Below are 18470 nucleotides of genomic sequence, written 5' to 3' on the forward strand. Positions count from 1 at the left end.
ACTCAGAGTCAAATCTTTGAGCACAAATTAAATTTGGTGTATTCTCTGACAGTAGGAATTATTCCTATGGTTTGCAGAATCATTGTTTAATAATTGAGTAACTGTTTTTATATATGGTCAGTCTTTTTTGTACACCATCTCTTACTGGAAATGGAAACTCTTATCCAAATAAGGCTGTAAAAACATTCCATGCAAAATGTCTCATCGAAACACCCCCATATCCAGTCTACACCCTTTGCTGTATTTAACAGAGCCTCAGCCGAGCCTAAGACAGGTCTCAGTAAACAGGTCAATTGAGGCTCAAATAAATGGAGGACTCTACAGACTTTCTGTTCTCATCTTAAATCTTTTCTCATTCCATTTTATGCTGTCAACCAAAAGCAACATATCCAATGTGTTTTTTATATATACACACACACACACACACTTAAAAAAACAATACCAGTTTAAGTACATAGAAATACATTTTTAGAGAAATTACAACACACCTGTTGGCGAACACTTATTTAGAGTAACTGTTTGCAGTAAAATAATACCAATGTTCAAAGCAGTGAGAAATCTTCATGCACTGAATTGTGTGTGGCTAACAAGATAGTCAACGTTGTGAAGCATTTTATGGTCTAACATGCGCAAATGAATGGGTATTGTGTGCCATGTGTGAGGTTCCTCCAGCCCTGGCCCACTACAAAAAGGAAAAACGAAAATGTGCCATTTTAGTAGTTTTATCTGCCATATTTTAATCCGTCATACAGTTCTGAGACCAGGCTACCTGCCATTCATTTTAATGGGTAACACAAGTAAAGGTTAAATAAATAAAGTAGTTGCTGGTTGCAGTGCTCTGCCTATACCAGCTGTTATAGTTTTTTAAAAAGTAATTTAGCAGATTACTTACAGGAGAAATTAGGGTTAAGTGCCTTGCTCAAATGCACAATGGCAGTATTTTCCCCACTTAGTCAGCTCGGGGTTTCGAGCCAGCGACCTTTCAGTTGCCGTTACTGGCCAAATGCTCTTAACTGTCTGTTCTTAACCACTACGCTACATACAGCTGCACTGCTGTCCCTTTCCACTAACAGATCTGATATCATGCCTAGCTGCATGAGTAACGTATCAGAACAATTTTTTGCTTAGGCCCAAGTGTTTTTCCGGACCATGTGACCCGAGTGAAAAATTCTGGGACCAAAAAGGTTCTGCTCACGTCACGTTGTCGGGGGACCCTTTCTCTCAGCTGGAGGTTGAATCCAGCGATCCAGGCGGTGGCTCTGTTGGCTGTTCTTGTTATCTGTTGCAGGTAACAATCCTTAGAAGAGGAGCTGGCGGAGGCCAGGCTGGCGCCCAGTTTGTAGCAGTGTTACTGAAAGGAGAAGGGGGAGATGAGACACACACACACGTAAAAAAGGTTAAGCACCCTCATAGTAACTATCAGTGAATACCTAAAAAAATATATATATATTTTTTTTTTAAGTCTACAATGTACTATCATATTAATAAATTCACATTAAACTCAGACACTAATTAAATTGTGAAGCTTAAATTGTCCCCTCCATGTTGAATGAAGTTTCTGATGAACTCCAACAATGGAATTGAGCAGAGACCAGGCTTTGTGGAATTCTGCTCCGACTACATTGATTAATCTAAGGTCAAAACATTTTTTTTTTTTAAATGTAAATTATGAAAATCTTGCCTTGTACCTATATTTGTCCTCTCTAGTTCTTTGTTTCCTGGAATCCATACTTTTTCAATAAACGTTAATCAAATACAACCACCGTTTGCTCAATGCTGGTGCTCGAAGATGGCAACTCAGCACAAATGCATGTGCCAATTGAATCTCAAGGAAATACCCAGCTAACAACAAACGTTCCCACAACTTTAGACTACAATTCCTTAAGATTCTCATTAGATCATTACCTAACGTTTTCATAGGAATGATCCAGTGATGTGCAAGGACTGTTTCTCAGAGACCATTCAAACCGACCTTACCCAGAACGTGGTTACCATGTTCTCAGAATATTCAATAGTAATGTTCTAGACACGTTTCCTGGGAACGTTGTAAGAACATTCATGTATTCAGTTTTGAGGTTTAGGAGAATATTCCATCAACATCGCACAGAACATGGTTGCCATCTTCTCAGAATATAAGATATTAATGTTCTAGACATGTTTCCATGGGAACTTTGTGAAAACATTCCTGTGTCTGATGACGTTTAAAACATAGGATGTTCTGTCATGGTCGCCTGAAGGTTTTTGTTTAGTTTCCAGCATGTTCCTGAGACAAAATAAATGTTGGCCCTTCCAAAAAAAACAAACAATTTTTTTTTTACACACCACCCCTTGTTACTGTAGCCGAGCCCATCAAGGCCCTAATTGGTGTACCACTGATCTATTTACAGCTCTTTGTCTGTTGGCAAGGTTAGGGACACCCACACACACAGTGCTTTTAACATACAATGTTTTAAACTTACAAATTTGACACACATGATTACATTGTGGATGTTCATTTATACAGTAAATATTATTCATTATGTCCTGACCTATAATTTGAACTCACAACCTCTTGGTTCACAGCATTCCGATCTTCCTGCTATACATTTTTTTAATGTTTTGACCTTGGGAGAATCAATGTAGTCACAGCTGAATTCCACAAAGCCTCTTCTCAGTTCAACTCTGTTGATGGAGTTCATCAGAAACCTCCTTCACCATTGAGTTGAGTTTTCACAAACATGAAAACACTTGGACTGGTAGCTGAACCATCCGTCAGGGCAGAACCTGCGTGGTGCTGTAAAGACAAAGATCAAATGTGTTGACATCTTAATACCAAGGCGTTGATATAGGCAGGAGTATGACCTTGCTGAAGTACAACGTTTGATCTGATAATGTAAAATATGAACGTTTATTTAGTCTTTGGTGTTTTTTCCCCCTACCTGTTGACAGATCCAACATATAAGATCTTTCATTGTGTGGCCATGTATTGCAGCATGTACCACAAATCAGAAATAGTAGAACCAGTATCGGTGATAGTTGTGACTTTACATCATTCACCGTGAAGCGTCAATATACCTATAGCTTTAGGTTCTGCCGCCACCTCTTCAACAGCCTCAGCCTCTACTTCCTCCTCTGGAAAAGCACAAATAATCCACCAAATCAGAGACGCATATCATTATTTTGCCACCAGCAAATCACTATGACAGGGAGTTATAGACACCAGATAAATATGTTTGTTTTCGTACCTTTAGTATTTTATAGATGATACTGTAGGTAGTTGAATGCATCTGTTTCATACCAATGTGAAGTCTCACAAAAGGGAATCCCTAAATGTTCATTTATCAGGAAAAAGGGTACATAATAGACAGTGATGCTCCTGTTTGATGAAAGCCCATAGAGAAGAACTGACCTGGGATTTCACTCAGCTTCTCTCTGGTGCAGGAGACTCAACCATTTTGTATTTTAGGAACTCTAGTCAGTAGACTGGACCCTGGTTTTACAGTAATATACAGTAAGTATATTAAGATTCACATTCTGTTGTGTTACAAAGTGGGATTTAAATGGATTTAATAGTGATTTATTTGGTCATTGATCTACACAACATAGTCCATAATGTCAAAGTGAAAAGAAAATTCTACAAATGTTTCCAAATTAATAAAAATTAAATAACTAAAATATGGTAATTGCATAAGTATTCACCTTTGTTTAGGCAATTAGCTCAGGTGTACAATTTGGTCACATATTAAGTGACATGGACTCATTCTGTGTGAAATAATAGGGATTGATATGATTTTTGAATGGCTACCCCTTCCTCTGTCACCCATACATATAAAATCTGTAAGATACCTCAGTCAAGTATTGAATTTCGAGAACAGATTCAACTACAAAGACCAGGGAGCTCATAAAGCCTAAAAGGGCAATGATTGGTAGATGGGTAACATTAACAAATTAGACATTGAATATCTCATTAAGCATGGTCAAGTTAATAATTATGCTGTGGATGATATATTAAACCATCCAAACAAAACAAAGATGCAGTCGTCCTTCTGAACTGAGCTGCAGGACAGGCAGGAAACTGCTCAGGGATGTCACCATGAGGCCATTGGTCATTTTAAAACAGCTACAGAGGTCAATGGCTGTGATGGGAGAAACTGAGGATGGATCAACAACATTATAGTTATTCCACAATAATGACCTAAATGACAGTGAAAAGAAGAATACAAAATATATGTTAAAAAACGTGCATCCTCTATGCAACAAGGCACTAAAGTTATACTGCAAGAAAACACGGCAAAGGAATCAACTTTTTGGCCTAAATGCAAAGCCTTATGTTTGGGGAAAATCCATCAAAACACGTCACTGAGTAACTGTCTCCTTATTTTCAAGCATGTTGGTGGCTGCATCATGGTATGGGTGTGTTTCCCAGTCCTGGAAGAGGGGCCTGAGTGAAAAGGTTTGGGAACTCCTGACTTACAACACAAGGCAAAATCTACACTGCCCACTGGGCAAAAACTGGTTGAATCAACTTTGTTTCGACATCAAAAAAATTTAATGTGATGATGTTGAATCAACACAGAAAACTGATTATATTTGCAATTGTTTTTTTACATAACCTTTAACCTAAATCCAATGACATGGTGACATTATTTGTTGATTTCACGTTAGTTGACAACTCAAAAATGTAGGGTGGGTACCTTTTCCACCACTGGTAATAGATGGGAAGAAGTCGGAAAGTCAATTAGTGCTACTGATGTTTGAAGTAGAGTATCTGCCTACTCATAAGATATGCAGTGAGAGCGTTTGTGAATAAACGTTTGCAGTGTCTTAATTGCAAAAGTGATGGTAATGTATCAAGTGTGAGCCGACAGAAGCTATATGTAGTGAAGAAGGTGATATACGGGGTTGCAATCGTGGTAGAAATCACGTTGCCGAATTCCCGTAACAATGTTCGTGTAGCTCCGCATTAACATGATTGGGTGGCGGGAGGTCGAGTATGAACACAAACTCACTTCCTTCACAACAGCTCTGCACTGCTCCACGAAGCGCAATAAGCATGAAGGCCCTGACTTCTACAGTCATTTTTGCCAATTTTCCCTCTCTTGGATTATCTTTGACTATTTTCTAAAGGAGGACGGATTAGTTGATAAAATCTAATTGAGAAATGACCCAGGTTTGGCGAAAGTTGTGTGTGTGATTTATTTGCAAGACAGTTCAATGAAAACGCAGTGTAGCAGGCAATTGCCGCGTCTACTTTCAATGCAAACGTGTTAAATGTCGACACAAAAAAATCCCTAATGGAAATAGCTAGTGTTGAATGTGGCGACCATACGGAGTTATTTTCTATATGAACATTTTATCTCCGGTGTGATTCGCAGCAGTCTCTGTAACCGTTTTCTCAACTGCCCCGAAAATCTCGACAGCAGTAGCCATTAAACGGCCATTTAAAAACAAACGCAGCAACTGTAGTGGAGACATTTTCAGTCGACTGAGAGTTGGGTAATCAGCGACTATGGCTACTTCGAGGAAATAATGGTCGTCACAAACAAAACAAACCCGCTCCAAAGGTTATTTCAGAGATGGAAGAGGAAGCGAGCGATTCCACTCCCTCCTTTTTTTTCTGGTCCATATACTGTCTGTGATCTAAGCAGACCAGACACAGCTGCCATAGCACTGGTGCCTATGGGAGAGTCACCCCTTAAAAGGCGTAAGCAGATAGGAACTGGGAATTATAAAATGTAGTAAACCCACTGAGTAAGACTTATTTTCGGATATAATGGTGTTCGCGCTAACTTAATGTGCATATGCCGCCACTAACTGTAGTGAACTGGAAAAAACGTTTTAATCCATTGCTCAAAGGACAAATAAAAAGCATACAAAATACAAATAGATAAATAAAAACATCCCACTCCTTCAGTCATCGTCCAATCCAAATCACACCCCTACACGGGATCAGGGGCCTGGGAGGGTAAATAATGTTCAACATTATTATAACAGTATTCCCAACCATGTTTCAACTGTAATTCCTGAATATCCAAAAACCTTGCGGATAGAATTATGTCCGACTTCTTGCTCGCTTGGGCAGTACAATTAAATCACTTGCGCAACAAATCAATGTATCTGTATCCTTCAACTGATGAACGAGATTCTGAATCTCAACTGGCTGATAGGCATCCACCGTCCTAGCTTCCTCAGCTCCACTTTCCTGCGCCTCTGTGTGGGAAACTTGCCGTGCTACTTCAAACTCCTTCACCCTAAGCAGGGCGCTCCGGGAATTCGGCAACGTGATTTCCACCACGATCGCAACCCCGTTGCAACCACGATTGCAACCCCGCCTTCTTCACGAGGCGCACGGAGACGTGGTACAGAGCTCAATTTGGCCTCTGCGTTTGCTTCACACCATCCAAACGGCCCCTCCGACCACATTTTCAGATCAAGCATAAACTGTCTCATAGGGTCTCCGGTAACCCGCAATAGCCAGCATGGATATAATGAACTAATATTTGCCATGTTGTAATCATTTGCATATTGCAACGTATCACCACGGTCCATACATGCGGTGGTGAAACTGCCATCCAGCTAACCCGAAAAGCAAGGCAGAACAATTCAGGCATTCTTGAAAGTCAGGATATGCCTTGTCAGGCAAAGAAACATATACATTTTATAGTTTAAAAAAAAAATTTTTAGCAAGCAATAGGCATTTAGAATTAAATGTGCAGTTGAGCTTTATTTTTACGTGATGACATCACGTGCTCTGCATACCTTCTGCAATCATAGTTTACTTGAAAATTTCTGTTTCCATCATTTGTCGCAATAAAGAATGTTTGACAAAAGAAAAATCCGCCTGACAATTGCATGCTAAGGAGCGTTTCCATTGAACGGTCTTGTGTCGATTAAAAACAGCTGGAGTAATGAAGTCACACACAAAAAGTTCTCAAAAAGCTAGAATGTCGAAATAAAAATATGGTTAAAGTGTTTCCCTTATCCATTTAGGCAAATTGCGCATTAATAGCTTACATTTGCTACAGCCTGTATATCCTCCCACCTACACAATGTATACAAAAGTATGTGGACACCCCTTCAAATTGCTGACAGGTGTACTGTCAACTGTAAGTGCTGATATTGTGAAGTGGAAACGTCTAGGAGCAACAATGGCTTAGCCGCAAAGTGGTAGGCCACACAAGCTCACAGAATGGAACTGCTGAAGCGCATAACCCGTAACAATTCTGTCCTTGGTTGCAACACTCACTAACCGAGTTCCAAACTGCCTCTGGAAGCAACGTCAGCACAATAACTATTCATTGGGAGCTTCATGAAATAGGTTTCCATGGCCGAACAGCCACACACAAGCCTAAGATCACCATGTGCAATGCCATGCATCGGTAGGTGTAAAGCTCGCTGCCATTGGACTCTGGAGCAGTGGAAACGCATTCTCTGGAGTGATGAATCACGCTTCACCATCTGGCAGTCCAACGGACAAATCTGGGTTTGGCGAATGCCAGGAGAACCTAGCAACTCAAATGTAAAGTTTGGTGGAGGAGGAATAATGGTCTGGGACTGTTTTTCATGGTTTGAGCTAAGCCCTAGTTCTAGTGAAGGGAAATCTTAACGGTACAGCATACAATTACATTCTAGACAATTATGTGCTTCCAACTTTATGGAAACAGTTTGGGGAAGCAACACTGATTGACAATAAATTTCACATGCTGTTGTGCAAATGGAATAGACAACAGGTGGAAATTATAGGCATTTAGCAAGACACCCCCAATAAAGGAGTGGTTCTGCAGGTGGGGACCACAGACCACTTCTCAGTTCCTATGCTTCCTGGCTGATGTTTTGGTCACTTTTGAATGCTGGCGGTGCTTTCACTCTAGTGGTAGCATGAGACGGAGTCTACAACTGACACAAGTGGCTCAGGTAGTGCAGCTCATCCAGGATGGCACATCAATGCGAGATGTGGCAAGAAGGTTTTCTGTGTCTGTCAGCGTAGTGTCCAGAGCATGGAGGCGCTACCAGGAGACAGGCCAGTACATCAGGAGACGTGGAGGAGGCCGTAGGAGGGCAACAACCCAGCAGCAGGACCGCTACCTCCACCTTTGTGCAAGGAGGAGCAGAAGGAGCACTGCCAGAGCCCTGCAAAATGACCAGCAGGCCACAAATGTGCATGTGTCTGCTCAAACGGTCAGAAACAGACTCCATGAGGGTGGTATGAGGGCCCGACATCCACAGGTGGGGGTTGTGCTTATACAGCCCAACACCGTTCAGGACGTTTGGCATTTGCCAGAGAACACCAAGATTTTCAAATTCGCCACTGGCGCCCTGTGCTCTTCACAGATGAAAGCAGGTTCACACTGAGCACATGTGACAGACGTGACTGTCTGGAGACGCCGTGGAGAACGTTCTGCTGCCTGCAACATCCTCCAGAATGACCGGTATGGCGGTGGGTCAGTCATGGTGTGGGGTGGCATTTCTTTGGGGGGGCCGCACAGCCCTCCATGTGCTCGCCAGAGGTAGCCTGACTGCCATTAGGTACCGAGATGAGATCCTCAGACCCCTTGTGAGACCATATGCTGGTGTGGTTGGCCCTGGGTTCCTCCTAATGCAAGACAATGCTAGACCTCATGTGGCTGGAGTGTGTCAGCAGTTCCTGCAAGAGGAAGGCATTGATGCTATGGACTGGCCCGCCCGTTCCCCAGACCTGAATCCAATTGAGCACATCTGGGACATCATGTCTCGCTCCATCCACCAACGCCACGTTGCACCACAGACTGTCCAGGAGTTGGTGGATGCTTTAGTCCAGGTCTGGGAGGAGATCCCTCAGGAGACCATCCGCCACCTCTTCAGGAGCATGCCCAGGAATTGTAAGGAGGTCATACAGGCACGTGGGGGCCACACACACTACTGAGCCTCATTTTGACTTGTTTTAAGGACATTACATCAAAGTTGGATCAGCCTGTAGTGTGGTTTTCCACTTTAATGAGTGTGACTCCAAATCCAGACCTCCGTGGGTTGATACATTTGATTTCCATTGATAATTTTTGTGTGATTTTGTTCTCAGCACATTCAACTATGTGAAGAAAAAAGTATTTAATAAGAATATTTCATTCATTCAGATCTAGGATGTATTATTTTAGTGTTCCCTTTATTTTTTTGAGCAGTGTATAATGTCACGTTCGCGTGCTAGTCGGAACTAGGAAACTCTGAAATGTCTGATTTACTAACTCATTGTAGAAAGATAAGTTTCCCACTTGGGAAGTAACAGATTCAACTAATAGGAAGTTCTATGCAAAAAAAAAAAGTGTCCGTTTGAACTCTGAGGTTCCGGGTTTCTGATAGCACGTGAACACGGCATTTGCGTTGCTGTCAGACATCGGAAAGATGTTTCACTCTTGAACTGTGATTTCTCCTGTGCCAAAAAAAAGTGAAGCGTCTCGAATGTTTTTCTTCGTTATTATGGATATATCAAAGTAAATGCCAATAGAAAAACGCTAAAACAAATGAAAATGCGACTGACACGCACACGTCTGTAACATGGACAACCTGACGAATATGTTGGTAATCGTTTTATTAAGCAATAAGGTATGCGAGTCAGTGATATATAATGAATACATAATATATATAATGCTATATAATGACTGCTTCGCGTCGGGCCGAACAACGCCATTTACCTATGACTGTATTCTTTACATAGCACTGCCTATTGTGCCTTATTGCTTAATTCAAACATGCTTCCTCGTCCACTTTTTGTGTGTCGCAACCAAATATCGTCTCATTAGTTTTACAGGTGAATCATATGTCTTGACAGTCAAAACTTTTGAAATAGATTTTTGAGAAGATATCAAAAATAGCTTATGGTTTTCAAATGATTGAATTGGAATTTCAGTTGACTAATCAAATCTATTGTCTTAAAGGGGCAATCTGCGATTGGTAATTTTTTTTCTTATTTTAAATTAATTATACACCGAGTGTACAAAACATTAGGAACACCTAAATGATACACCTTTCCATGACATAGATTGACCAGATGAATCCAGGTGAAAGTTATGATCCCTTATTGATGTCACTTGTTAAATCCACTTCATACAGTGTAGATGAAGGGGAGGAGGCCGGTTCAAGAAGGATGTTTGAGACATGGATTGAGTATGTGTGCTGTTGATGGTGAATGGGCAAGACAACCGTTTTAAGTGCCTTTGGACGAGGTAGTAGGTGCCAGGTGCACCGGTTTGTGTCAAACTGCAACATTGCTGAGCTTTTCACGCTCAACAGTTTTCCGTGTGGACATCCAGCCAAAGGACATCCAGCCAACTTGACACAACTGTTGGAAGCATTGGAGTCAACATGGGCCAGCATCCCTGTGGAATGCTTTCAACACCTTGTAGAGTTCATGCCCTTACGAATTGAGGCTGTTCTGCAACTCAATATTACGAAAGTATTCCTAATGTTTCGTACACTCAGTGTATGTACCCATTGACTGTTGAAGAATATAACTAACCCTAAGATAATGCTTCATTAGCTTACTTCAACTGTCGTACCCCATCAAAACCCCAAATATAAGCTTGTTCTACCACAGTGTTTCTACACAATGTGACTTATCAAAAACAGTATAGCCTTTAAACATGGTTAAAACTATAATTTTGATATAATAGCTGGTCAGTCCTTGAGCACCTTCCCCATAACTCTGTCTGAATTTGAGAGCGCTTACATTTCTCCAGCCCAATCCCTCAGCTCTTTACCAAAACAATGGCGGTGTGGCCACTTTGTTATTGTTTAAACTGCAGATTTCCACTTTTAATTCAAATTCACCCCAACCCTGATGTGTAAAGACTGTATAACCTCTACTCCCCATCTCCTTCCTTCCAGACTCCCTGCAGCTCTCTCTCGCTGTCTCTGAAGAGGAGGTTCTCCCTGGGCACTGTGTGCAGGAGCGGAGCCTTAGTCTGGGGCAGGAGAACACTGAGCCCACACAGATTAAAGAGGAGGAAGTCACCGCTTCAATAACTATTTGATACCAAAGAATTCATATTCGCTCCTCTCTGTGTGACAAGTGAATGTGATCAGGAGGACCCACTTCAGTCCTTCCTTCCTCCTCAAATCCAGACTGTGGAGAACATAACCCTAAACAAGTGAATCTCACACCTTTTGGCACTGTGACTCCGCTGAGGTCTCTCAGCATTCCCGGTGACCCTCCAAATAATCAAAACGATGCATCCAGCCACAGCACAGCCGAAAGCAGCGACCCAATAGGACTTGACAGCAGCCCAACATTAGATCCCAGCCCACCATTGGATCACAACCCACCATATAAGAAACAAAGATCCAAACCCAGCACCACAGCTATAAAAGCTCTCCGCTGCCATGACTGTGGTGAAACCTTTGCTCTAAAATCTGACCTGCAGATGCATGTGACTCTCGCCAAGAAGAAACCCAGTGAATGCTACAAGTCTACCTGTAAACTGAAGGCCCATGTCAGACTGTGTCACAATGGGAAAACCTGCCCCTGTCCCTTTTGTGGCAAGACTTTCCAAGTAGATATTTCCAAGCACATGATGATTCACACATGAGAGAAAACATTTAGCTGTGGTGACTGTGGGAAGAGCTTTAATCGCAGGGGGAACCTAACCCAACATATACGGACTCACACAGGGGAGAAATCATTTAGTTCTGGTGACTGCGGGAAAAGCTTCAGTCTCAAGAGTAACCTAACCTAACATGTTCAGACTCACACAGGAGAGAAACAATTTAGCTGTAGTGACTGTGGGAAGAGCTTAAAACAGAAGGGACACCTAACCATGCATAAACTGACTCACACAAGAGAGAAACCATTTAGCTGTGGTGACTGTGGGAAGAGCTTCAATCGCAAGCAGCCCCTAAACATGTATAATCTGACTTACATGGGAGTAAAACCATTTAGCTGTGGTGACTGGGAAAAGGTTCAATTTAAGGACTCGCTAAAGAAGCATAAACTGACTAACACAGGAGAGAAATCCTTTAGCTGTGGTGATTGTGGGAAAAGCTTCTATCAGCAGGGGCACCTGAATGTGCACAAACTGACTCACACAGGAGAGAAACCTTTTGGCTGTGGTGACTGTGGGAAAAGCTTTAGTGTCAAGGGGAACCTAACCATACACAAACTGACACACATGAGAGGAATATGGCTGCTCTGTCTGTGGGAAAAGATTCAGTCGTACAGCTCAGCTGTTAAAACATATGAATAAAGTTCACAAAAAGAAAGAGAACAGGACTAAAACAGAAGAAATAACATTTAGACAAAGATCTGTCAGAAGAGCCGGTTGACGTTTATTGGGTTGAGTCTTGTCCTTGAGGAAAAATTGAGTGATTTCTGCTAGATGGGTCAGCTGCAAAGTCAAAATTAGCTATATTGAAACAATTATGAAAAAATGTTTTTGCTCTTTGGTCTTAATTTAAGGTTAAGGTCAAATCAGATTTTACGAATTTGTGGCTGTGCGACCTAGTGACCACTCTGCAGAGCTGCCTCCAGAACAAGACTCATAACGGAAGAAAACGCTGACCTGCATCAGAAGATGGAAGTTAAAAGGCAGGGTTTGGACAACTGAAAAAAAAATATGTGATAGATTTACTTTTGTAAACAGTTATATTGGGGTAATTCAGACCGAGTTGCAAATGTAAATGGAACTTAATTCCCTTTTTTTTTTGCATTGCCCTCTCTATGGTATTCTGACGTTAAACTGAAGCATGGGAAACGCTAGTGCCAGCCAGGCACGTGTTTGGGGAGGAGATCAAATAAATGGAGGTGTGTCTACATATAAGCCATATTCTGACCTCGACTTCATTCCCTCATGATGTCACCACTTTACCGTGAAAATCCCAAGAATAAGGTTGAGCAACCTGTCGGTTTCAAGTGGAAAAACATATACTTCATTTCCCCCCCATAGGTTTGACACCATTCTCCATGCACTGTAATGTATAAACTGATAAGAGCATTTACCTTTATGATTGCTGAAGACAAATGTGAAGAAAACTCATAAGCAAACCAACATGAATGGTATTTCTGCCCTTTTCCCCACTGTGAAGTATGGCATGCTGTGCCGTTGTAAAGAATTGCAATTCTATGCTCTTATAACTTGCAGGACTAAACTTGGAGACGCAAGCCAAATGGGATGACAAAGCAAAGCCGAGCACAGTGAGTCGCTCTAAAATGCTTTAATTAAATGCTACGACATTTCCTGTTTCCTATCATTTGCTTTATGTCAAATGTTATTCGCAGCTAAATAGGTAGTGACCCTCAGTATTAACCACTCTTATTTAACACATTTAGTGTTAGTTCCCCTCAGTTGATACCCTACATTTCGTATAATTCCATTGCATTGTTTGGTTTAGACTACCTTAATTTGTTTCTTCTGTAAACGCTTTCACGTTCTTGTGGTTGTTACGGAGGGTCGCTAGTAATAGTGGATATTATTTAATTGAAGGCCTCGTACAAATTGTAGTATACATCCGGGCATCTAAGCTTATAAAACAATAATGGAGCGCAGACCAAATCATTATAGTTTGAACTCAAATTGCAGCGCAAGACCTGGACCTTATTGTCACACAGTTCCATGATCAGTGCGGGCAATCAGGGTTAATTTATATCCTACTAATAATGTACACTGCTTAGTTTTATTTTATGCATAAAAGCCCTACAACCCTATTTTTCCTGGAAGTAACCTAGGATTCATGAATACTTACTTACCTTACGATAAATGTGTAATATCAGAGGGTTTTTAAATCTACCCATGGATTCTGAAACGGAGACAAATATTGATGTTTTGATGGGTATCTTTCATTGAGCTCCATATTCTGAACGCATTCTCCGTAGGCTAGATTTGTCTTGTGCCGATCAGATTCAAATTAAAAGGTACACCGTATTTAAAGGGATTGCTTTAGATACATGAGCAGAAAAAAATAATTGAATAAATTACCTGATCGATTCAGTCTGTCGCTCAGTGGGTGTTTTCTGGGGTAAAACAAAATGTATTCAGTGCGCGCAAGGGAGCCACTCCCACAAATCTCGTTTCGCACCTACATAAGGTTAGTCCGAATACCAACTACTAAGAAGTGCAGAGTAAAGGCATGCCTAGGAATGGGGTAAATGTCCTGAGTAAATAGGCCCCTAAGTGAATCAAGTTTGATTTGAATGATGTAACTATTAAACAGTACAGAGTACTGTAGGAAACTCACAGCTCTGGTTCAAAGTCTGTTTTCACATTATTAAAAACAGGGATTCCGTTATATTTTGAATGTCTCTGTATGAGGAGAGTATCAGAATGATGTTATTGATACATTCAAAATGCATACTTTCCAGATAATATTGCCTTCTTTATGTCCAAGAGTATTTCTCATTCATGTTGACCTAATGCTGCTCGTTCATGATATTGATTGGATCTTCTGGGAAGTAAACCACCAAGTCAGCCTTCTTCCACCTCACAAACATTTCATGACTGAGACCCTCTCTTACTGACCCCACTGCTGAAACCCTCATTCACGCCCTTGTTGTATCCGGACTGGACTACTGCAACACTATTCTCTACCGACTCCCCGCCAAAACACTGGACAGATTTCAACACATTCAAAACTAATCTGACTAAAAAAATATTGTAATCCGATTAGATACTTCTGAAAAACTGAATGACTTTTAAAATAAGAACTGTGGCATGTCTCCACTAACAGGTGGAAGTTACAAAATGTGCCTCAATCTTCTGTGATGCCCTTCCCCCACACAGGACAGAGTCATGTTTCTCTCCATGTGTACTCTTAAGCCCATGATACAGAGGCAACATTACCTCCAGAAATTCCAAGTGTATCATAGCCTTAAAGGCTCCAATGAAAATTGTCAGTGTGAAAAGAGAGTCAGGTGATGGTCATCACATTCAGAAAAAGTATTTAATGTTGCAAACAGTAGGCCTACTGGGAGATCACTCGACACAAAGTCAGCAACCTCTTCAAGATACAACTGCTAAAATGGCTCAAAGGCAAATTATTCTTCGGAGTGACAAGAATATTAATTCTGAATGAGACATACATGCATCATTATAGACGATGGGTGATACTGAACAATGAAACACACAACATGGTTTCTGGAAGAGACGGGCTACACAATTACCCATACAAGTTCTGTTCTCAGTGGAAAAATACAGCTTTACACTTAATGAAAGTTACAGCCAATGCAGAATGGAAAATGACAGGTTAAGCAGAATATGTCCCGATTATGGCTTTTTAATAGTTATGCATAGATGGTGCCGACAGACATGGCAGCTTTGCTTCTAGCTAAGTAACTTTGCAGTATTTTGTTTTTTTGTGTGTGTTATTTCTTACATTACTGGCCCAGAACGTTTTGTGTGATTACATAGAGCCGGAAAGTACTTTTGGATATCAGAGTGGCGGTAACTCCCCAGCATTACAACTTTCCCGAATTGGATCCTTTGTTTCTTGCTATTGCACTGTTGGAGCTAGGAACACAAGCATTTTGCTACACCCGCAATAACATCTGCTAAATATGTGTATGTGACCAATAAAATTAGATTTGAATAGAGAATCAGGCTTCAGGACTACCAGAGTAAAGGTCATTCAAGCAATGTCCTCAGGTGACCCTTTTAGGCTTTGAAGGTTGTTCTTAGCTGTGTGTTCTCCGATGACTAGTCAACGCACTTCTGGCACTAAAGCATTTTCTACAGAAAACGTGGAAGAATCCTCCCCTGTGTGAATGTCTCATACGCAGTGTCAACTGAAAGGCAGTTGTGAAAGATTAGCCAGTCATGGTATTAATGTGGTTCCTCCCCTCCGTCTCCCCAGACGATTCAGATTGGAAGGAGTGAACCATTTACAACAATCCTGACAGCAAAATAGTTTACTGTTCATCTGATTATCCTCATATGCACTTGTGACCGCCAGTGCTTAAAGATCTGCTACTATAGCAACGATTATCTGATTTCCCTCGTGTGAATCCTCATATGCGTTGTCAGATGACCTTTATGACGAAAACATTTGCCACAATAATGAGAGTTACAAGATGTCTCTGTGTGATTCTTCATGTGATAACTTAGAGAAGTGTGCTGATTATAACATTTTCCACAGAACTGGCAGTGAAAACGTTTCTCCCCTGTGTGAATCCTCCTGTGAATATTCAGATCCCTAAATTTAAAAAAACATTTGCCACAATCATGGCAGCGATGCGATTTCTCCTCTGTGTGCGACCTCCTATGATAATTCAGGGAACCAGCGTTAGAAAAATATTTGCCACATTCCCCACAGCAATAAAATTTCTCTCCTGTGTGATCCTTCAAAGTGGTCAAGGAGGGTTCGAAGCGGTCAGACTGAGTGAATACTTTGCCACAATTCACCCTTGTGTGAATCCTCATATGAGAATCCAGATATCCCCACTGAGCAAAACATTTGCCACATTCAACACAGCGAAACTGATTACCTCTGGGAGTGTATCATGATCCTATGACAATTCAGTTTTCCCATCTGAGTGAAACGTTCCCCACAATCACTACAGCAAAATGGTTTATCTGCTGTCTGACACCTCCTTTGCATTGGTGATTTCAGATCCATTGATTTTCTACCCTTGGAGCTGATAAAGCTTTTTCTCTTTTCTGTCTGTGTCCTCCTCGATTTGGGCCGAGAGCCACTGGTTGGCTTTGAATAATCCACTTCCTTAGGTTTTGGTCTGTCTTTGTATTCTTCACTTTGGGTTTGTGAGGACTGAGTTGAGTACTGATCATAGTCACTTTTCACCCAGGCAGGAGTGAATACAGAGTCTTCCTCCTCCTGGATGATCCGGAATTCCTCCTGCTTCTTGTTAATCTGTATGGGGTTCCAGCCATCTTGCCCCAGATCGGGGCTCCACTCTTGTTCAAAGTGCTGCTGCTTAGGGGGAAACTTCACCTCAGAGACAATGAACTGCTCAAAATTTGAAGGGATGGAGAAAAGAAGAGTTAGAATTTATAAGCTGATGTCTTTGCATTGCCTTAAGTCAGGCAGTGCTTCATCCTCAACTGACAGTGTAGACAAATCCCAACAAAAATAATCGGGGTCCCTGTTTAAGGATAAGTTCAGCCTTTTACGACGTAATTCTAGTTGGTTCTTCACCTTGAAAGTAGCCTATAAATCTTTAAACAGCCACTACAAACATTGGCTAACTTAAGCCACAACTAGCAAATCATCTATGGAAGTGCAACTGTGCAATGTCAAATCAAATTAGGGCTGACCCCAATTAATCGACTGGTCGATTGTTTGGTCGTTAGGCTGTTGGTCAACCGAGATTGTTTTAGTCGAGCAGTAACAAATATATATATATATATATATATATATATATATATATATATATATATATATATATATATATATATATATATATATATATATCTGCGCCCATCTCTGTGAACTAATCCATTGCGGAGGCCTAGACTACAGCCAATATATGCTTGATTTGAAATTGTGGTCGGAGACTCCGTATGGAGGGTGTGACGCAGTGGCATGTAGAGGCCAAATCGAGCTCTGTACCGCATCGTCATGCGCCTCCCAAATTTTGCAACAATGCGGAGGGCTCTGTATAGCTCCGCATTGACATGATTGGTTGACAGTAGGTGGGGGTGGTACATTCTGTATAAACACAAACTCACTTTCTTGACATCTCTGCACTGCTCTGTGAAGCGCAAGAAGTATGAATGCCCTGACTTCTGCTGAGGTCATATCATCATAAATGCTGCATGGTAAATGCAAACGTCAGATTGAACATGCGCCCAGATGAACAACGCACTTCACTCTCCAGAATGCGCTCTCTCCCAGCAATTTGTGCACATCCAACTTCATTGTGTGAAATGTTTGCTTTTGATTGTTAGTGTATATTAATTCTCATTACATACACTACCGGTTAAAAGTTTTATAACACCTACTCGTTCAAGGGTTTTTCTTTATTTGTACTATTTTCTACATTGTAGAATAATAGTGATGACATCAAAACTATGAAATAACACATATAGTAACCAAAAAAGTGTTCAATAAAAATATATTTTAGACTCTTCAAAGTAGCCACCCTTTGCCTTGACAGCTTTGCTTTGACAGCTTTGCACACACATTCTCTCAACCAGCTTCATCTGGAATGCTTTTCCCCTTGAAGGGGTTCCCACATATGCTGAGCACTTGTTGGCTGCTTTTCCTTCACTCTGCGGTCCGACTCATCTCAAACCATCTCAATTGGGTTGAGGTCGGGTGAATGTGGAGGCCAGGTCATCTGATGCAGCACTCCATCACTCTCCTTCTTGGTCAAATAGCCCTTAAACAGCCTGGAGGTGTGTTGGGTCATTGTCCTGTTGAAAAACAAATTATAGTGGAACTAAGTGCAAACCATATGGTGAATCGCTGCAGAATGCTGTGGTAGCCATGCTGGTTAAATGTGCCTTGAATTCTAAATAAATCACAGACTGTGTCACCAGCAAAGCATCCCCACACCATCACACCTTCTCCCCCAT

General features: G+C 41.3%; 1 protein-coding gene across 1 annotated transcript; it reads right to left on the reverse strand.

The window, feature by feature from the left end:
• Positions 1–15917: 15917 nt before the first annotated feature.
• LOC149982326 (uncharacterized) lies at positions 15918–18470 on the reverse strand. Its single transcript, XM_090242207.1, has 3 exons — positions 18459–18470; positions 16479–16902; positions 15918–16390 (listed from the first exon to the last, which is right to left on the reverse strand). Exons 1-3 carry the CDS (start codon positions 18468–18470, stop codon positions 15918–15920), a joined length of 909 nt encoding a protein of 302 aa, XP_090098333.1.

The sequence above is a fragment of the Oncorhynchus mykiss genome, chromosome 7 (assembly GCF_057628025.1).
Source record: "Oncorhynchus mykiss isolate SJ-2025 chromosome 7, ASM5762802v1, whole genome shotgun sequence".
Taxonomy (NCBI): domain Eukaryota; kingdom Metazoa; phylum Chordata; class Actinopteri; order Salmoniformes; family Salmonidae; genus Oncorhynchus; species Oncorhynchus mykiss.